Below are 18,986 nucleotides of genomic sequence, written 5' to 3'. Positions count from 1 at the left end.
AGCCGAGGATTAGTCAGGAAAAAGAGTACATTGTCCACAAAAGCGGCCAGTTTGTGTTCCATCGAGCCAACCTTGACTCCAGACACATTAGGGTTCAATCTGATCTGGTATTGGGATAGGACCTTATTCACCCTCACATGAGCAGTAGCATTATTATAAAAAGTCAAGATCCGAGACTGCATCTTGTCCCCTAGACCTAGCCGATAAAGTATATGGGCCATGTAAGTCCAATCCTTCCCAAACAAAAGCCTTCTCTGCATCTGAAGAGAGGACAAGAATTATAAGAATATATTATACAGGTAATTATAAAATTCACTAAAACAAGTGGCAATCTGGGATTGAAAAATGTAGTTTAGCACCCCCGAAGCCGAGCACATGTGAGGAACGTATATGCCGGAGGATTTTCTCCTAAGGGCTCTCGCCAGCATTCTGCCACACTTCTTACCCTGGTCATAAAATGTATGTGCCATGTACCTGAAATTACGCCAGGCTCCAGTATCCAAGAGCTGTCTCATTTGTGACCTCAATTCACCCAACTTTTCAACTAACTGGGGATCTCCCCCCTGTTTACGCTCGAAGGAAAGGTCCGAAATTTGGGAGCGCAAAGAGGTCAAATCAGAAATAAGTTGTTTTTTCAGACACGCCGCTTGTGCAGTGAGGGCCCCTCTAGTTACTGCCTTATGAGCTCCCCAAATCACTCTCTCAGAATTTTCAGTAAAGTATTGCTCAATTAGCTTACGAACTTCACCCGCTACTGCCACATCATCTAAAAGATTTTCATTAAGGCGCCACGACCAAGACTGCCGGGACTTAGGTCGCAGCTGTAGGATAATTTCATGGTCCAAGAGGGTAATGGGGTAAATCTTAGCATCTTTAATACTATCTAGATTTTGGGCTATCAAAAGTAGATCATTTCAAGAATACGACTAGTGAACAGAGGAGAAATAGGAGAAATCTTTGTTATTAGCATGTAGAACTCTCCAGCTATCAACCAGCTACAAATCCCGCAAGGACCTAGCAATGTGTTTCCTTGCAAACACAGTTAAGGCTGATTTACCTTAGGAAGAGTTCAGTCCAGGGTCCAAATACTTGTTAAAATCCCCTCCCATTATCACTAAGCCTGAGGAAAAATCCTGAAGGACCTGGAGAACGTTGTCCAAAAAGGTCACCTGGCCGAAATTTAGGGCATATATATTCACAAGTGTAATTGGGTTACCTACATGGTACCTCTAACCATAATATATCTGCTGTCAGGGTCAGCCAGATGGGCTCTGGTATGATGGGACAGGAGGCTATCGCAACACCTTTTGCTCGCTTAATGGGGGACATGCTCTGGAACCAATGGTCAAACAAATACAGTGGAAGCTTATGCACAGAGCCAGACTTAAAGTGGGTTTCTTGCAGCATAAGAACCAGAGGTTTGGGAGCCCGGACCTCTTGCCAAACCCTACTATGTTTAAAAGGAGAACTGAGACCTCTAACATTGTATGAAAGCACTTTAAGATCGGGCATACCTAAAAGGCAGAAAAGTAGCTGACCTGGAATGAACCTCAAAAGGAATTTAAACATTCAAAAAATAATTATCAAAAACTAAGTGTGGACAGTGTCAAACCAAGCACTAGGAAACCTGCACACAGAGAATCAGCTTCACGAGGTCCAGGGCAAGTACCCCCAGAAAAAACAAAATGAGGTAGACCTATAGTGAGGAAACATGAAAGGCATACCCAAGCAGGCAACTCTATCTGGATCTGCCTGCCGCAAGTTGAAGTATAAAAAGGAGCAAAAAAAACAGCAGTCAAAAAACAAAAACACCATATAGCACAGTGTGTGAATCCAGTAGCCCGAGAGCCACTATGGACTGATCAACAAATTACCAAAATAAAAACGTAATGACGTCAAACATAACTAGTGGCAAATGGTACCTGAAATTCAAATTGTCAAGGAAAAGCAGCAAACTTAAAGGTGGATGATGGGGAAAGCAAATATTCTAGGCAGTTCAGGGGGTAAATCAAAGGAAGGTATCAAGATGCGAGGCATAACTCTAACCTCAAAAACAACATAAGGTGATACCGTTGTCTCATCAAAGATATCTCAAGTTTTTCCCCTTGGCTTTAGAGGGACCAGGGGGATTGCGGAACCTCTTCCTCTTTCAACGTGGTTCCTGCCAGTTGTGGTGTGGAGTAGGTTGGGGAGTAGAGATTCCGCATTTCCAATCAGGAAAATCCATATTGGACAAGGAAAGCGACTCAAGAAATTTTGGAATCTCTATCGCAGAGAGTAGCCGAGATTCCATCTTTAGTAGCTGTAAGCCAAAAGGGTGAAACCTCAACAGTAGGTGGCACCGGCATTTTACAGGGCATCTAAAAGAGGGTGCAAGGTTTTACGCAGTTCAAGGGTGCAATGAGATAAGTCAGGAAAAATGTATTGTTTCACTCCATCAAATTGCAGAGAAGGTATCTGGCACAATACCCGCATGATAGCTTTTTTGTTCTGAAAGCGTAACAGTTTACATATTACATCACGGGGCTTATTAACATCAAGGTTCGGCGGCCTTAGGGCTCTATGAGTACATTCAATTTCAATGGGATGTGGAGGATCCTTACCCAGAATCTTAGAGAAAACAGAAAGCAATGTTGGAATCAGGGAGGTTGACTTCACTGATTTAGGCAAACCGGGAATCCAAAGATTTTTCCTGCAATTTTTTTCCTTTCTCATAATCATCAAGCTGTGAAATTAGTCCCTCGAACCTGTGGTCTTTCAGCTCCATTTTGGATTGTAAGGAAAGAAGCACCACAGTCGTTTCTGAATAGTGGGTTTCAAGGGTTTCAACACGCGATCCAATTTGGATGGTGCCAACTTTGAGCTCTTAAAATCCTGCCTTTTAAGTGTCCTCCATAGGTTTCAGGCAGGCTGCAAGATCAGCCTTGGTGGGGAGATCACTGGGGTATTGTTTAATGTCCCACCGTGGGTCTAGGCTGTATGAAGGGGCTGCTGAGGAAATCTGTGAGTAGCTCTGTGGCAAGGGAGGTGGTGTCAAAAAGTTTGGGACTCTGTGCTACAGCGTCCATCTGCAGGTCCTTCCTGAGCAGCGTGGGCAGCTCCCCAGATAGTAAGGGAGAAGGTAACTCCACCATGATGGCACCGGCCGAGACTGCAGCCCGAGGGCTGGCCAGTAGGGATGATCGAACGGTTCGGGTCCACCATCGGTTCGGCCCAAACATTGGGTGTTCGAGGTTCGGCCGAATTTAGAACTTTTTGCCCAAAAAGTTCGGAATTCGGCAACCAGAACCGCCCAAAATGCAATGCTTCAGGAAATGGGCTTTAAAAGCCCGTGATTGGACCAGAACCATTAGCAAAAGCCAATTGAGGGGGCAGGAGAATGCTAGGAATGTGATTGGAGTGACTAGGGGGTCCCTAGACCAATCATTAGTGAATACGCCCCCCAGTATATAAGATCGCCCCCGCCATATTCCCAGCATTGTTATACTGGACATGGAAGAGAGTGGAAGCAGTTCTGTTAATTTTACTTTAAAAGTGTCATTTAGCTATTTTTAGTGTGAGGAAAGGGATATCTAGTGTAGTTAGAGTGCTCCTTTACACTTAAGTTAGCTTCAAAAATTTAGTTTCTGTAGGGAAAGTGTTAAGTGTCAGGGGACCGTAGTGTAGTGTAGGGTTAACTGACAGTGACTGCTATGGCAGGGTGACAAAACCCTTCCATAGCAGGGTGACCGCTATAGAGAAATGATCATTTCTCTGCTTCGGGACAGGTATGTGGCTTCTCACCAGCAAGCATTTTTTAATGCTGCAGGGGCTGCCACTGCCAGTGCTTTTTTGAGGACATGTTTGATGTCAGACATGACATCTGAATATGTGTATAGGGGGGATATATAGACATATATGTCTGAATATATACCCCTAGACATATATAGGTGTGATAGTAGCAGAAATAAATGCTTGCGCTAATGAAATCATTTACAGTAATATATTTCTGCTACTATCACACCTATATATGTCTAGGGGTATATATTCAGACATATATGCCTATATATACCCCCTATACACATGTTCAGATGTTTTGCCTGCCTCAAAAGAACCCCAAAAAATGCCAAAAAAACGCTAGTGTCAAAAAAAAAAAATGCCCAGGTGTGTTTTTGCTGGCATTTTTTGGGGGGTTTTGGAGGCAGGCAAAACATCAGAACTTGTGCACAGTACCACTATACACAAGTTCAGATGTTTTGCCTGCCTCAAAAGAACCCCAAAAAATGCCAAAAAAAACGCTAGCATCAAAAAAAAAATGCCCAGGTGTGTTTTTGCTGGCATTTTTTGGGGGGTTTTGGAGGCAGGCAAAACATCAGAACTTGTGCACAGTACCACTATACACAAGTTCAGATGTTTTTCCTGACTGCAAAGAACCCAAAAAAATGCCTGCTATTAAACCGGCAAGGTGTTACAGCAGAGAAGCCATATTCCTGTGCTTAAAGTTTTCTAATACAAACAATCTTTTTTTTTATGGTTCTGGACATGCTACAGAGCTGAAACTTCACAGGTACACCTTTTAGACCCCCCCAGACACAAAATCACACAAAAAAAAGTTCTTAAAAATTGTCATTTTTGATAAAAAAGCCAATTATTGAAAAATTAAAAAAAAAAAAAAAAAAGAGATTTTTTGATTTTTACTTTGGATTTAGTATCTGGGGGGTCTAAAAAGTGTACATGTGAAGTTTCAGCTCTGTAGCATGTCCAGAACCCCCCCAAAATTAGCATTTTCTTATAATTTTTATTAGAACAGGAATACGGCTTCTCTACGGCGCTTTTTCTTGCATTTATCGGGCATTTTTGGAGGCAGGCATGACTTTTTTTGGATTTAGTGTCTGGGGGGGTCTAAAAAGTGTACCTGTGAAGTTTCAGCTCTGTAGCATGTCCAGAACCAGAAAAAAGATAATTTTTCAGTAGAGCAGGGATGGTGGGACCCCTCTTTTACACTTATATGATCTTTTTTTGGGGTTCTGGACATGCTACAGAGCTGAAACTTCACAGGTACACCTTTTAGACCCCACAGACACAAAATCACACAAAAAAAGTTCTTAAAAATTGTCATTTTTGATAAAAAAGCCAATTATTGAAAAATTAAAAAAAAAAAAAAGAGAGATTTTTTGATTTTTACTTTGGATTTAGTATCTGGGGGGTCTAAAAAGTGTACATGTGAAGTTTCAGCTCTGTAGCATGTCCAGAACCATAAAAAAAAAGATTGTTTGTATTAGAAAACTTTAAGCACAGGAATATGGCTTCTCTGCTGTAACACCTTGCCGGTTTAATAGCAGGCATTTTTTTGGGTTCTTTGCAGTCAGGAAAAACATCTGAACTTGTGTATAGTGGTACTGTGCACAAGTTCTGATGTTTTGCCTGCCTCCAAAATTCCCCAAAAAATGCCAGCAAAAACACACCTGGGCATTTTTTTTTTTGACGCTAGCGTTTTTTTTGGCATTTTTTGGGGTTCTTTTGAGGCAGGCAAAACATCTGAACATGTGTATAGGGTGTATATATAGGCATATATGTCTGAATATATACCCCTAGACATATATAGGTGTGATAGTAGCAGAAATATATTACTGTAAATGATTTCATTAGCGCAAGCATTTATTTCTGCTACTATCACACCTATATATGTCTAGGGGTATATATTCAGACATATATGTCTATATATCCCCCCTATACACATGTTCAGATGTTTTGCCTGCCTCAAAAGAACCCCAAAAAATGCCAAAAAAAACGCTAGCGTCAAAAAAAAAAAATGCCCAGGTGTGTTTTTGCTGGCATTTTTTGGGGAATTTTGGAGGCAGGCAAAACATCAGAACTTGTGCACAGTACCACTATACACAAGTTCAGATGTTTTTCCTGACTGCAAAGAACCCAAAAAAATGCCTGCTATTAAACCGGCAAGGTGTTACAGCAGAGAAGCCATATTCCTGTGCTTAAAGTTTTCTAATACAAACAATCTTTTTTTTTCTGGTTCTGGACATGCTACAGACCTGAAACTTCACATGTACACTTTTTAGACCCCCCAGATACTAAATCCAAAGTAAAAATCAAAAAATCTCTTTTTTTTTTTTTTTTTTTTTAATTTTTCAATAATTGGCTTTTTTATCAAAAATGACAATTTTTAAGAACTTTTTTTTGTGTGATTTTGTGTCTGGGGGGTCTAAAAGGTGTACCTGTGAAGTTTCAGCTCTGTAGCATGTCCAGAACCAGAAAAAAAGATCATATAGGTGTTAAAGTTAAAGGAGGCTCCCGAACCACATCCCTGTTCTACTGAAAAATTATCTTTTTTTTTTTTCATGGTTCTGGACATGCTACAGAGCTGAAACTTCACATGCACACCTTTTAGACCCCCCAGATACTAAATCCAAAGTAAAAATCAAAAAAATCTCTTTTTTTTTTTTTTTAATTTTTCAATAATTGGCTTTTTTATCAAAAATGACAATTTTTAAGAACTTTTTTTTGTGTGATTAATAGTTAATGGGGCATGACCCAGAACCCTAGGCACTTTTTAGGGGCATTTATTGGGTTTTAGGGCTTAAAAATGGTGTTTTTTGATTACAGAAGTTCGGGTCCCATTGATTTCAATGGGGTTCTGAAATCCGGGCCGAACTTTCGTGAAGTTCGGGTGTTCTGGTCGAACCGAACTTTTCAAAAGTTCGATCATCCCTACTGGCCAGGAATGGCATAATACTGCCTTGAGGATGCCTAGTGCAGGGATCAGAAGGTGCCTCCGTGTCCCCTTTCTTCCTGGTAATGCCAGCTGCTAGTATCGGGTGGGTCACTCTGCTGTGTGTGGTAAGGTAGCAGCAAGGAGCTCCCGGACTAGCTGCCTTCCTCCACCATGGCTAGGCCACACCCCCTTTTTTGTCTTTTAATCCTTGCCTATGTTCCAGTTTAAGCTGGTGGCATAATTACTGCTGCAGATTTCCTGCTTCAGGGTGGCTCCTTTCTCTTGCGGTATCCTATGGAGCTCACCCTCAGTGATTGTAAAGCAAACATGTTATACTTACCTGCTCTGTACAATGAAATTGCCCAGAGGGTCCAGAACTCCCTCTTCTGGTGTCCCATCTTGCTCTCTAGGTCCCTCCTCTTCTTCGTGCACCACCATAGTAAACGGCTATGGGAATACTTGTGCAAACTCAGTCTGTGCATTCATAGATACACACAGCCTGCTCAGCCCCACCCTCTCTCTCTGCTTACATGATTTAATTAATGCATTGAGACATGGATGGATGGGGGAGATTGCTTTGAATAATTCAAATGAATTAAATAGCATTTTTGGTTTGTGGTGATCAGATGCAGTGCAATTCCATTTTAATATGTTAGGCTAGAAAACACATAGTTTAATACTACTTTAACAAAACCAATTTAATCTTCTTCCAGGTACACCTATTGACCCCACATACCTCTTGACTCTGGCAGTCTCCAACGTGATATGCTCCATCGTATTTGGTGAACGTTTTGATTATGAAGATAAGAATTTTCTTGGCCTTCTTTCTATGCTGAAAGAATCCTTTAGAATAATAAATTCACTAGTTGGGCAGGTAAACACATGTGTGTCTCTATATTGTAAAGCTGGAATTAAAGTAAGCAATATGTGAAATGATTTTTGCTGGCTTCTAAGCTTTCCAAGGCTAGTTCTATCATCAGTGGGGGTCACTCATCCCTGTATAAGTGCCAGTTAGTGCCGAAATGAGAGGATTTTGAATTTGAAACCACATTTTTCTACCCTTGTGTAGCAGGTTTTCCAGGCATTGGACCTGATATGTGTCTGCCATTGTTACCAGTTACCTCTCCAGCCCATATGAGCTGTGACCCTGGGTGTGAGCAGTGAGACATTGACAACTCCAGCATCTTTGTTTTGTTGTTTTATTGGATTTAAGGGGATGGGTTAAGTGAATGAGTGGGATACTCCTTTAGGTTCAACTAGGTACAACTTTGGGACTTTCTCAGAAAAATGTCTGTTAGCGCTGTCTTGACGCCAGCTGACACCAGCCAACGCTCACTGACGCCTAGAACACACTGTAGCTTGAGAAATGTTTTGGAACCTCGATGTTAAGTCCAGAAGTCCCAGGACTATAGAATGTTGAACTGCTGGCACTGCTGCACTGCAAAGTCACTAGTTACTCCCCTCCAGCCTTACACTGGCTTGAGGTAGATTGCTGTGAATTCCTGTATGGCTGCAACTCTTAACTGATACTCTGTACACTGACTCTTTAGGGCCCAAACTGCAGATGCCCCCTTTAACTTTTCAGGGTCCCCTAACTAGGTACCCCCTTTGTCACGTCAGGGTCCTCAACCTAGGCACCCCCTTTACAGCTAGCTGATGTCTGGATCCTAGAACCTTCTCCGGAGTGGTCCCTGCAGCAAGAACATTTGAAAGTGGATTCAGGATTAGGTGGACACCTAGAGGATGAGGTACAAGATGTCTTGTGATGAACAGTGGGTGAAAGACTGTAAAATCTTGTGCAGCTCTGCATAGAAACCAATCAGCTTCCAGTTTTTTTGTCAAAGGGTAAGTGAAAAAGCTAAAGTTAGAAGCTTATTGGCTACCATGTACAGATGCACCAGATTTTGCACTCTCCAGCTTTAGTAAATCAACCCCTCCATGTCTGCAAAGAGTTGGGTTGAGTCTCAGACACCACCGCTAGCTGCATTAGGATTTTGTATGGCGGTAATGGCTAATTGTGCAGCTCTGAAGCTTCTGATAATGTTAGATACGGTCTAGGATCAGACGAAATAGCAAGTAAGTAATGCTTCCACCCTTCATATGGCCCTCCTCACTGAACATGGAAGTCTTACACAAAGATAACAATGAACAAACTCAAAATAGCTGTATATAAGTCCAATAGAAATCTTTACAATAACTTAAAGCGGTGTCCCCCCCCCCCCTCTAAAAATTTAAAGTCAGAAGTTACACATACTGTAGCTGCTGACTTTTAATATTAGGACACTTACTTGTCCTGGAGTCCAGTGATGTCGACACCGCAGCTGATGTTTCCATCGGCTGTTGGTTGCTGCCGCCTTGTGGCTACACAGCCAGGTCCCTACTGCACATGCACGAAGCGCGTTGCTCTCTCTTACTGGTCTAGAAGCAGAGGAAGGAGGAGGAAGGACGAGGGAGCCGAACTTCTTACGTACCTTGCTGCGGCGAGGTCCGATGGAAGTGGGGACAGGGTACTTGTCAAAAATAGGTACCCACTCCCCCCTCCCCCATGAAAGGTGCCAGATGTGGCACTGGAGGAGGGGAGGAGACAAATAAGCGGAAGTTTGACTTCTGAGTGGAACTCCGCTTTAACTAGGTTATAACTGTGCTATAATCCAATGGTTCTGAGTTGGTCAAAAGCATATAAAGCACACTTAAACAACTCCTGAAAAGAACCTAACTCAGAGAAAATATACATTGCTAACTGAATAGATTATATATTGTGTGCTAACTGAATAGATAATACTATATTGTGTGCTAACTGAATAGATTATGTAGCACCGTACAGGTAGGTGCTAGGTAAAGATATAGTGGGCCTTGTCTGCCTAACAGCAGGGCTGTGATTTGTTAGGTAGGGTGTCAGGGCTTCCAGATGTGCCTGCTGAAGGGGGAAGTATCCCCACTGGCTCCTGTGAGAGGCTTCTCATAGGGCAGTGTGGGAAGCCCAATCAGGGGACACATCCCAGCTTGTAACTACCCCAGAAGGCAGATTAAGCTGCAAAGGATTCTGGGAGTGGGTATAAGTTTGGGGGAAGTGCGTGGCAGGTTGTCTTTGGCGGGAGTAGAGTCCCAGGAAGGAGAGTGCCGCTGTCTCTCCTCCTGTCTGAGGAAGGTGGATGTCTCGGGGTGTCGCCTGAGAATCCAGAGAGTGCTGAGTTGAGCTGAGGGGGATCCGGTGTGCCGAGAACCTACCGAGAAAGAGAGGAGTGCAGTCCCTGGAAAGCCTACACAGGTCGTGAGTACTGCGGATTGCCCCTAGGGGGCTGCCTAGAGTCAGAGGGGACCACTCCGGGAGAGGTACAGTGACAGTTACACAGAGTTCTACAACATACTACCTTAAGCTGTACCAAGTGGGGGGAAGTATTTAGTGACTTCCACAGCACAGCAGTGTCAGGAGTTCTACAGTTCTTAGTCTTGGATCTACAGGACTATAAGTCGGGGATTCAACACTTCTTCTTCTGTTATACAGAGTGTTCTCAGTGTCAGTGAGCATTGGCTGACGCCGGCTGGCATCAAGGAAGCGCCAACGGGCATTTATGGAGAAAAGTCCCAAATTGTAATTAGTTAAAGCCTCAAGGAGTATCCCACTATTTCCCTTCTCCCATCCCCTTTACTTCAATAAAACTACAAACAAAGATGCCGGAGTTGTCACTGTCTCAAATGTCACACCTGGGGACTCAGTTCACATGGGCTGGAGAGGATTCCGGTACTAATGGCAGACCCACATCAGGCCATAGGCCTGGAAACCTTGCTACAATTATATATTGTGCTCTTGTCCTGTATATTTTGATAGTTTATAACTGGTTATTCTTATTACAGCTACTAAATGCTTTCCCAAAACTTTTCCACCATATGCCTGGACCTCTTCAAAAAGCATGGAAGAATCTTTCTACTGTGAAAGTGTTTGTAATGGATAAGGTCAAGGAGCATCAAGAAACACTAGACCAGAACTGTCCCAGGGATTTTATTGACTGTTTCCTAATAAAGATGGAAGAGGTAAGATTTGCTCAGCGACAATAACATGCCACTGGGGTCTTTTTGACAAAAATAGAGATGAGAAGTATCTTTTGTTTCTCAATTTAATCAGCATATTTCAGGAACATGGAACTTTCACATGTAAGTAGTTGTAGATTATTGTAGACAATGTGGCTACCAGTAGGAGAATATTGTACTAGGTGCCATAGATAGAAAATCCTAAAAAGTTTTACTGATACATATTATTGGTTAACCAAGCAGAATAAAATGGCAAACATTCAAGACTCCTCAAATCTCTTTGGCAAGGGGTTACAATATTTAACAAAGAGCTATGAACTTTCTGGGGGCAAGGGGGTCACCAGAATAAAAATCTAAAAATAAAATAAACGGACAGCAAAAAAAAAAAAAAAACATCTTGACAAAGTTGCTGACAACGGTGTTTGATAGAAAGGAATTCTTACCTTGGTCCCAGGCAGCTGGCCTTCTACTCTTATGGGTTAAAATACAGCCAGGCCTTCATCATATCTACATCATCACATACAATGCAAGGGTGCAAGCCCTGCATTGTGCGTAATGATGATGATGGGGAAATAGTCACATGATCAGTGAAGAGCCTCCCTAGACTAAACAAACATTATAACCTGTATACGGGGGAAGGGGTACCATTATTTTTATGGCAGCATGGAGTTCCAGTTTAAACATTATTTTGGTTAATAATGTTTAAAGTGAAACATGGAATAGAGTAATTAATGACAACATAGAGGGGGCGTGGCCTGGCGCAGCATGTAAGAGGACGTGTGTGAGAGGAGCTCCGCCGGACCGATATCCTTTACCGCTAATCCTGCAGCCCTCCGGGCACGATAATCCTCCCTTCACCTCCCACACACCCGCGGCACCGACCTCCGCATGTCTCCGCCGAAGAAAGGCTCTGAAGCTGCGGCAAAACTAGCTGCATTCCGGAGGCTGGAGAAGGAGGCCCCGATCCAAGATGGCGCCGGCCCGTCGCTTGTGGTGGAGGAGCCTGAGAGCCCTGCTACATCCAAGGTATTGGAAGTGATTGCCACTTGCCAGACCATGCTGACAACTAAAATCGAGGAGGTGAAGGTAGATATATCATTGATGCGTCAGGATATGCAGAAGCTAAGGGACAGAGTTGGTGAGGCTGAACACAGAATTAGCGAGGTGGAAGACTCCCTCCCCCCATTGCAAAGCTCCTCAGACAGGCTGCAGCAACAAGTACACCTTATCCTTCAAAAACAGGATGACATGGAGAATAGGCTGGGCCGCTGTAACCTGTGGTTCATTGGCCTCCCGGAGGGCTCTGAAGGTGCGGACCCCTCATCCTATTTGGAACAATTGCTCACTCAGACATATGGCAGAGAATCCTTCTCACCCACTTTTGTTGTGGAACGTGCACATCGCCTCTCAGGGCGTCCCCCCCCTCAGGGTGCACCCCCCCGCACATTCATCCCTAAATTCCTGAACTATCGGGACAGGGATGCCATATTACGCCTGGCCAGAGTTAAGGGGAACATTCCATTTGGAAATCACAAAGTAGCGATTTTCCCCGACTTCTCTGCTGAGGTCCAGAGGCGCCGCAAGAGCTTTTTGGAGGTCAAACGCAGGCTGCGTATCAAGAATATCAAATACTCTATGTTGTACCCAGCCCGTCTTAGAGTGGAGGGTGAGGACCGAGCCCACTTCTTTGAGGATCCGGAAGCCGCCATCTCCTGGTTAGAAGGACTGGAAGCTAGAGCCTGACCACCTTGCCCTGGCGACTTCATGATCCTTTCTCCCTGATTGCCTATGCCTTTCACTGCTGCAGAGGTGGAGGGGGTTTTGTAGATCCTGCGGAACTCAAGACTTTGCATCCCCCTTCCCCCCCCCTCCCCCTCCCCCCTCATTTCCCTGACCTGCTGCTCATGTGTTTGACCGGCGGAGCGTCCTAGCTCCACAGATGGAACTGACTTTTCTGTTCTCTTCCTATGGATTTCCACCTGCCCATAGGCTTTGCTACCCAGCGATACACCTGTTGGTTTTCGCCCCCTACACCCGCTCAGGCGTGTGTTTGTGCCCAACTCCCCTGTTGCCCCCTGCGACTTTTGTTGGACCTGGGCCCCCGGGCCCCCTTGCTTATCCTAGTTGTATTTTGCTGTACTTTTGCTGACTATCCTGGGGGTCCCTGGCCCCCTGGTTTTGCTCTTTACCGGTCGCATGTGGGCCTGTTCTGGTTGAGGCACTTGTTTGGGAACATGCCCGCACAAGTTGGGGTTGGTGCAGGGCAGGGAGGGGGGATTGGGGTATTACCATTGTTTACAGTTTATATTTGGTACAATCTCTATACTGTTTATGTTCTATGCACATTGACCTCAAGTAATAACTGCCTTCTCTTTTGCTGCCGTTTATTACTGCTAGTGTATGACGGTGGAATTGTTAGTTCTGTGGCCTTATTGCCTGAGATCCTGGGAGCCTCCGCTCCACGCTCCGTATTACCCCTGCCATGGCCGCATTGAAATTGTTGACGTGGAATGTCAGGGGTATGCGCGATAAGATTAAACGGACGGCTGTCTTTAATGTTTTACGCCGTGTCCGGGCTGACATTATAGTACTGGTGGAAACACACTTGGAGGGCCGCGTACAGCAGTCTCTCAAACGGCCCTGGGTTGGCTGGGTGCAGCACTCAGCATATAGCTCGCACTCCAGGGGTGTGGCGCTTCTGGTGGCCAAATCGGTACATTTCCAGCTCCTAGGATCTCAGGTTGACCCAATGGGTAGATATGTCTTTCTCAAAACGTCAGTCTATGGGGAATTGATGCTGCTGATGGCTTTCTATGTGCCCCCCCCCTTACTCTACTGTGGTAATAATGGAGGGATTGGCGTTTATGGCACAATGCCCGGGGGCCCCGGTGATCTGGCTGGGCGACTTTAACAATGTGATGGACTCGGGTCTGGATAGACCCGGTGGCGCCTCCCAGGCGCTGCCGGGGTCGTCCCCGACCAGGTTCTCCCGATTGTTGGAGAGCTTTGGTTTGGCCGACTCCTGGCGCAGCAAATACCCTGCTCAGCGTGCGTACTCCTGCTTCTTGGCTGCACACCATTCTATGTCACGCATTGATATGATATTGTTGTCTCGAACCCTGCTCCCCAGGTTACTGGCGGCGGGCTTCGCCCCACGGACTCTGTCTGATCACTGCCCTTTTTGGATACTGTTGTCCTTGCCCTGTAATAGACCTCCCCCGGCCTGGCGCCTGAATCCCGCCTGGCTCCCCTTGGTGTCTGATGGGAACGACATTGAGGGGACCTGGACACAATTCTTTTCTGATAATGAGGGCACTGCCTCCCCGGCTGCGGTGTGGGAGGCATTTAAACTGTTCGCCAGATCCACTATGATTTCCAAAATCAAAGCTGTTAGAGCGCGGGCTGCCGAGGAGATCTCCTCCAGGGCAACGACAAATCTAACTGAAGCTGAACAGGCCTTTATGGCGGACCCGACTCCGACACATGAATCCCAGTATAAATTGACCTCTAAAGTCCTTTCCCAACTTGAATATGAGAAGGCGAAATCTAAGATGTTTTTTCAGAAGCAGCATCTGTTTGCACATGGAGAGCGGGCGGGGAAACTCCTCGCATATTTAGTCCATTGTGAGGATAGGCCCCCGGTAGTTATTACTTTAAAGGATGACCTGGGTAATGAGATCACTGATCCTGCTGCGGTGACACAGTGTTTCCGATCATTTTTTAGTACACTTTACACCTCTAAGGCCCCTGCTGACTGCACTGACATGCATGACTTTTTGGACTCTATTGACTTTCCCACTTTGACATCCGACCAGTTGGCGACCCTCGAGGCACCCATTTCTGTGGAGGAGATTGCAGCAGCCGTGTCCAAGTTCCCTAGATCTAAGGCCCCCGGCCTAGACGGCCTCCCGATTGAGTTCTTCTCCCGATATTCGGAACTCCTTTCTCCTAAATTATTGGCTTTGTTTCAATCCTTGTTCAGGGATGCAGCCATGCCCCCTTCTATGCGGGAGGCGTTAATTGTGCTCATCCCCAAGCCGGGCAAAGACTTACACGCCCCAGAGTCTTACCGTCCCATCTCTTTGCTCCCAGTGGACACTAAAATCCTTGCGAAAATTTTATCCCTCCGTCTTAACAAGGTGATCCTTTCACTCATACACTCGGACCAGGCCGGGTTCATGCCTGGGAGGAACACCTCATTTAACCTTCGCCGGTTATTCATGAATCTCCAGGCACAACACGACGTAATGGGTGGCAGGGTGGTGGTCTCCTTGGACACGGCTAAAGCATTCGACTCGGTAGAGTGGCCATTTCTATGGACCTGCCTGGACCGATATGGCTTTGGACCTAATTTTATTAAGTGGGTCAAACTTCTATATAGCGCCCCGGTAGCTAGGGTCCTGGCCAACGGCTGGCAGTCGACCGCCTTCCCTTTATCCCGTGGCACTCGACAGGGGTGCCCCCTCTCCCCCCTGCTGTATGCCCTGGCCGCGGAACCCCTGGGGATGGCCATTAGAGCACATCCCGGGATTCGTGGCCTACGTAGGGGACCACTAGAGGAGAAAATCAGCATGTATGCTGATGACACTTTGTTGTATTTGGAAGACTCTCGAGAATCCCTGCTCACAGCCCTTTCTTTAATTGAACGGTACGGACGATTTTCCGGTTTTCAGATAAACTGGGATAAGTCACAAATTCTTCCACTTGACGAGAGCCCACAGGCGATCGCCCCCGCAAACCCGGCCCTACAATGTGTATCCCGCATTAAATACTTAGGGATTCAAGTGACAGCTAGCTCAGCAGATTATGTCCCGGATAACGTTCAACCCTTGTTCCCTCTGCTTAAGGCTAAAATTCAAGTATGGTCCAAATTACCTCTGGGAGTGATGGGTAGAGTCAATTTAATTAAAATGGTTCTCCTTCCCAAAATTCTCTATGTTGTATGGCACTCTCCTATTTATCTGCCACTCGGGCTGTTTAAGCAGATGGAATCACTCCTCAAGACCTTTGTTTGGGGTGCTAACCGGCACAAGATCTCCTGGCGCAAGCTCAAGAATCCTACAAATCTAGGGGGGTTGGCCCTGCCGGATTTTAATCTGTACTATCTGGCAGCTCAGTTGTCCCAGTTCTTTCACATAGATAAAACGGATAGAGAGCGCTTCTTGACCCTGCTCTGCCCTGGGTGGGCTCATCCCCTCGGGGACCCCCTTCTAGTTATCCTTAGGGGCGTCAGGGGCTCGTCGGAGCCCCTGTGCCCCAGATCTCTTCTATATCACTATTGTCGGATCTGGGAGGTGGTAGCGTCCAGGCTTCGGTGCCCTCCATTCCACACATTTACCCCTCTGTGGCATAATAGTACATTGCGTGAGTTTCTCTCCATCCCTGACCTGTCGGTATGGAGTGGGAGGGGTATTCTTCTCCTTAGCCATGTCTCCACGACCACTGGTCTGCGGTCTTACGAGACCCTGCGAGACCAGTTTGCGCTCCAGGGCCCCATGCACTACAGATACTTACAGCTCTCCCATGCCTATAGATCTCAATTCCCTGACGGCCCTCCTGAGATGGAATCGATTACCACCCTTGAGATTGTTAAAAGTACAGAACCCAGTCACCTCATTTCCATGTTCTACTCTGAGCTCCACACACCTTCTTCGTCCACTTTAGCTTTTGCACTTAAGACCCGCTGGGAGCGTAGTGTGGGGGCCATGGAGGATGGGGAGTGGGAGGATGCCCTGGAGACGTGCCGCAGAGTGTCGCCAAAACTGTCGGATCGCCTAACCCAGACCTTTATATTACACCAGGCTTATCTCACCCCACTTAGACTGTCCAAATATCACCCTGACTTGGTCCCCTCTTGTCCTATGTGCGGAGACCCTGATGCTTCCTTCTTTCATCTACTGTGGAGCTGTCCCCAATTACAGACTCTATGGCAACAGGTAGTCACATTTCTGCATGACAAAATGGGGTCTCCTCTACAACTCTCTCCTAAGGAGTGTCTCCTGGGGGTCTATCCGGATGTAGAGATGCCCAAATCCACTGTCATATTTCTTCAGGAAACCTTGTTTATAGCACCTAAATTGATAGCCAGACGGTGGATGAGACCTACTCCTCCTACTTTAGGATTGTGGATTAAGGAAATTAATAGTGTCATCCCATTTCATAAACTTTTATATAAACATAGGGGGTGCCCTCAGAAGTTCAACAAGATTTGGGACAAATGGGTGCAGTGCCCTGATACGGCTCAGTAGTGAAGTAGGTAACTACTTTATGCTGACCGTCCCTGTTAAACCAATATTGTTTGCTTGAGTGTTGGGCCGAAAGAAAGTAACTGACTACTGCCTTATTTTTTTTTTTTACTATGTCTGTTCTGTTTCTAAGTGTTAATCACTGTGAATATTTGTATTTTTGTACCCCTGTGTATTATGAATATGATCGAAGTTTTTATGCACGGTTTATTTTTGTATTGTACCAAAAGTTTCAATAAACCTCACTGTTTTGAAAAAAAAAAAATGAATGACAACATAATGTAGTGTATAAAAGGTGATATTTATCTTATATAAAACATTAACCCTGCATCTTAGACCAGACTATCCTGGCTACCTTCTCAGGTTTTAGGTGTATTCTAAGAGGTTCAGATGGTATGCAAAACCAGCAAAAACAGTTGGCTGAATCTAGTTACTCGTATAGGAATTGCTATAAAAACAAGTGAAATTAGTAAAAAAAGGGAAAAAAAAAGTCTTATGAAATACACAGTTACATTTTCTATGGTGATTGATATTGCAAAAAAAAATGCCTTTTCTCTGTCGCTCATTGACAGACACAGTCCTCTTGATTAATATCAAATCGGGTTATACTGCCCTCTACAGGAGTAGGACACTAGGCAGAAGGAAAACGTTCTGGCCACACCTTAGGTGCAGTCCCAGAGGGTATATCCTCTCCCTCCCTGCTACAGGAAGTCAGTTTTTTCTGTCTAGTTAGGAGTAAGGACCTAAGTTCCTTGCTGCGATCTTTGGTCCTGGCAAGATTTTTTTAGAAAAACTTTTTTTTAGGCAGCTTTTTTCTCCAGTTGTTCCTGTGAGATCTTCAAGCAAGTATGCTGAAACTGGGCGACGGGCTGGAGGTTGAGGTCCAGTGGTCACCCCAGTCAGCCTACGAGCGCGTGCAGGCCCTAGCTCCGCGCTGGGTCGGCCGCGACATAGTCCCACTGGACGGGGACTGACCCTGCGAGTTAAACGTCTCGCCTGGACGCCGACGACCAGTTAGAAACTGAGTCAGGGCGTCCGTATTGGTCGACAGCCCCCCCACCTCGGTGGAGAGGGGTTCTGTCAGGAGTTGGCGCCCGCCTGTTTCCGGTATGGTGAGTAAAATGTTCCCCCTCTCCCCCTGACGGGTTTGTTGGTGGACGCGGGCCCCTCCATGGGATGGTATGATCCTGGGTCTCCCCTTTATCCTTTAACAGATGTCACAGATCCCCCTCTTGAGGGTGATTTAGTGTATAAGAACCAGGAGGCTTGGTTTGGGAGCTGACTATCGGAGTCACTGTATGAGGGCACTGTAAAGGGACCATGACTGAAGTCAGTGGCTGGCATTACTGTTATGATGGCCATGTAATAGGGTGATAAGCATCCTACCTGATACATAAGGTTGCTGTACAGGCCGATGCCTGTGCCTGGACTACCGTCATCCGCAGGAAAACGAACCCCTGCTATTTCCAAACGCATTGCTAGGATAGGGTCAACCCTTAGGCCAGTGGTTGCCATTGGTTTAGTTTCACAAACATTGACAGAATGGGTTGGCTAATCTCCCTTTTCAAGGGGATCGCCGGTTTGGGTGAGATTATAAGGATCTCACTGGGGGCAAGAGCACTTTCTTGCCACAGACTGCTAAGGGTAAAGGACCTTGTAACAGACAAGGACCTTCCTTTTCTGCTCATAAAAAGTTTTTTCGTTCCGCTGGGGCGGGCGATAAGGCGAAGCCCTCCAAAGCCCCTTCAGGGGGTTTCAAAGGGCGCTGGTCGGGTAAACAAAAGTCCGGCTCAGCCAAGCCTGAAGATAAGTCCAATACAGCATGGAGGTGCGCCCCCACCCATCTCTGGGGTGGGGGGACGTCTTCACCGGTTTCTGGATCCATGGCTTTCCAGAATCCCGGACAAAGGGGTTCGCGAGGTCATACGGTCGGGATACAAGATCGAGTTTCGATCACTTCCACCGGTGCGATTCTTCCCTTCCAATATTCGACTATCCCCGGA

The 18,986-nt window shown here is 45.7% G+C and overlaps 1 protein-coding gene across 2 annotated transcripts in view; it reads left to right on the top strand.

Moving 5' to 3' along the window:
- Window positions 1-18,986, top strand: part of LOC309559474 (cytochrome P450 2C8-like) — a 105,555-nt gene that overhangs the window by 55,504 nt on the left and 31,065 nt on the right. For both annotated transcript variants that reach the window (XM_082262747.1, XM_082262746.1), the window contains exons 5-6: window positions 7,423-7,583; window positions 10,565-10,741. In XM_082262747.1, coding sequence (XP_082118873.1) covers window positions 7,423-7,583; window positions 10,565-10,741 — 338 coding nt within the window. The remainder of the gene's footprint in view (window positions 1-7,422; window positions 7,584-10,564; window positions 10,742-18,986) is intronic.

Source organism: Pelophylax lessonae (assembly GCF_965119305.1).
Source record: "Pelophylax lessonae genome assembly, chromosome: 7".
In the NCBI taxonomy this organism is placed as follows: Eukaryota; Metazoa; Chordata; class Amphibia; order Anura; family Ranidae; genus Pelophylax; species Pelophylax lessonae.
The sequence above is the reverse complement of the archived record's forward strand: the minus strand, read 5'-3'. Positions and strand labels throughout refer to the sequence as shown.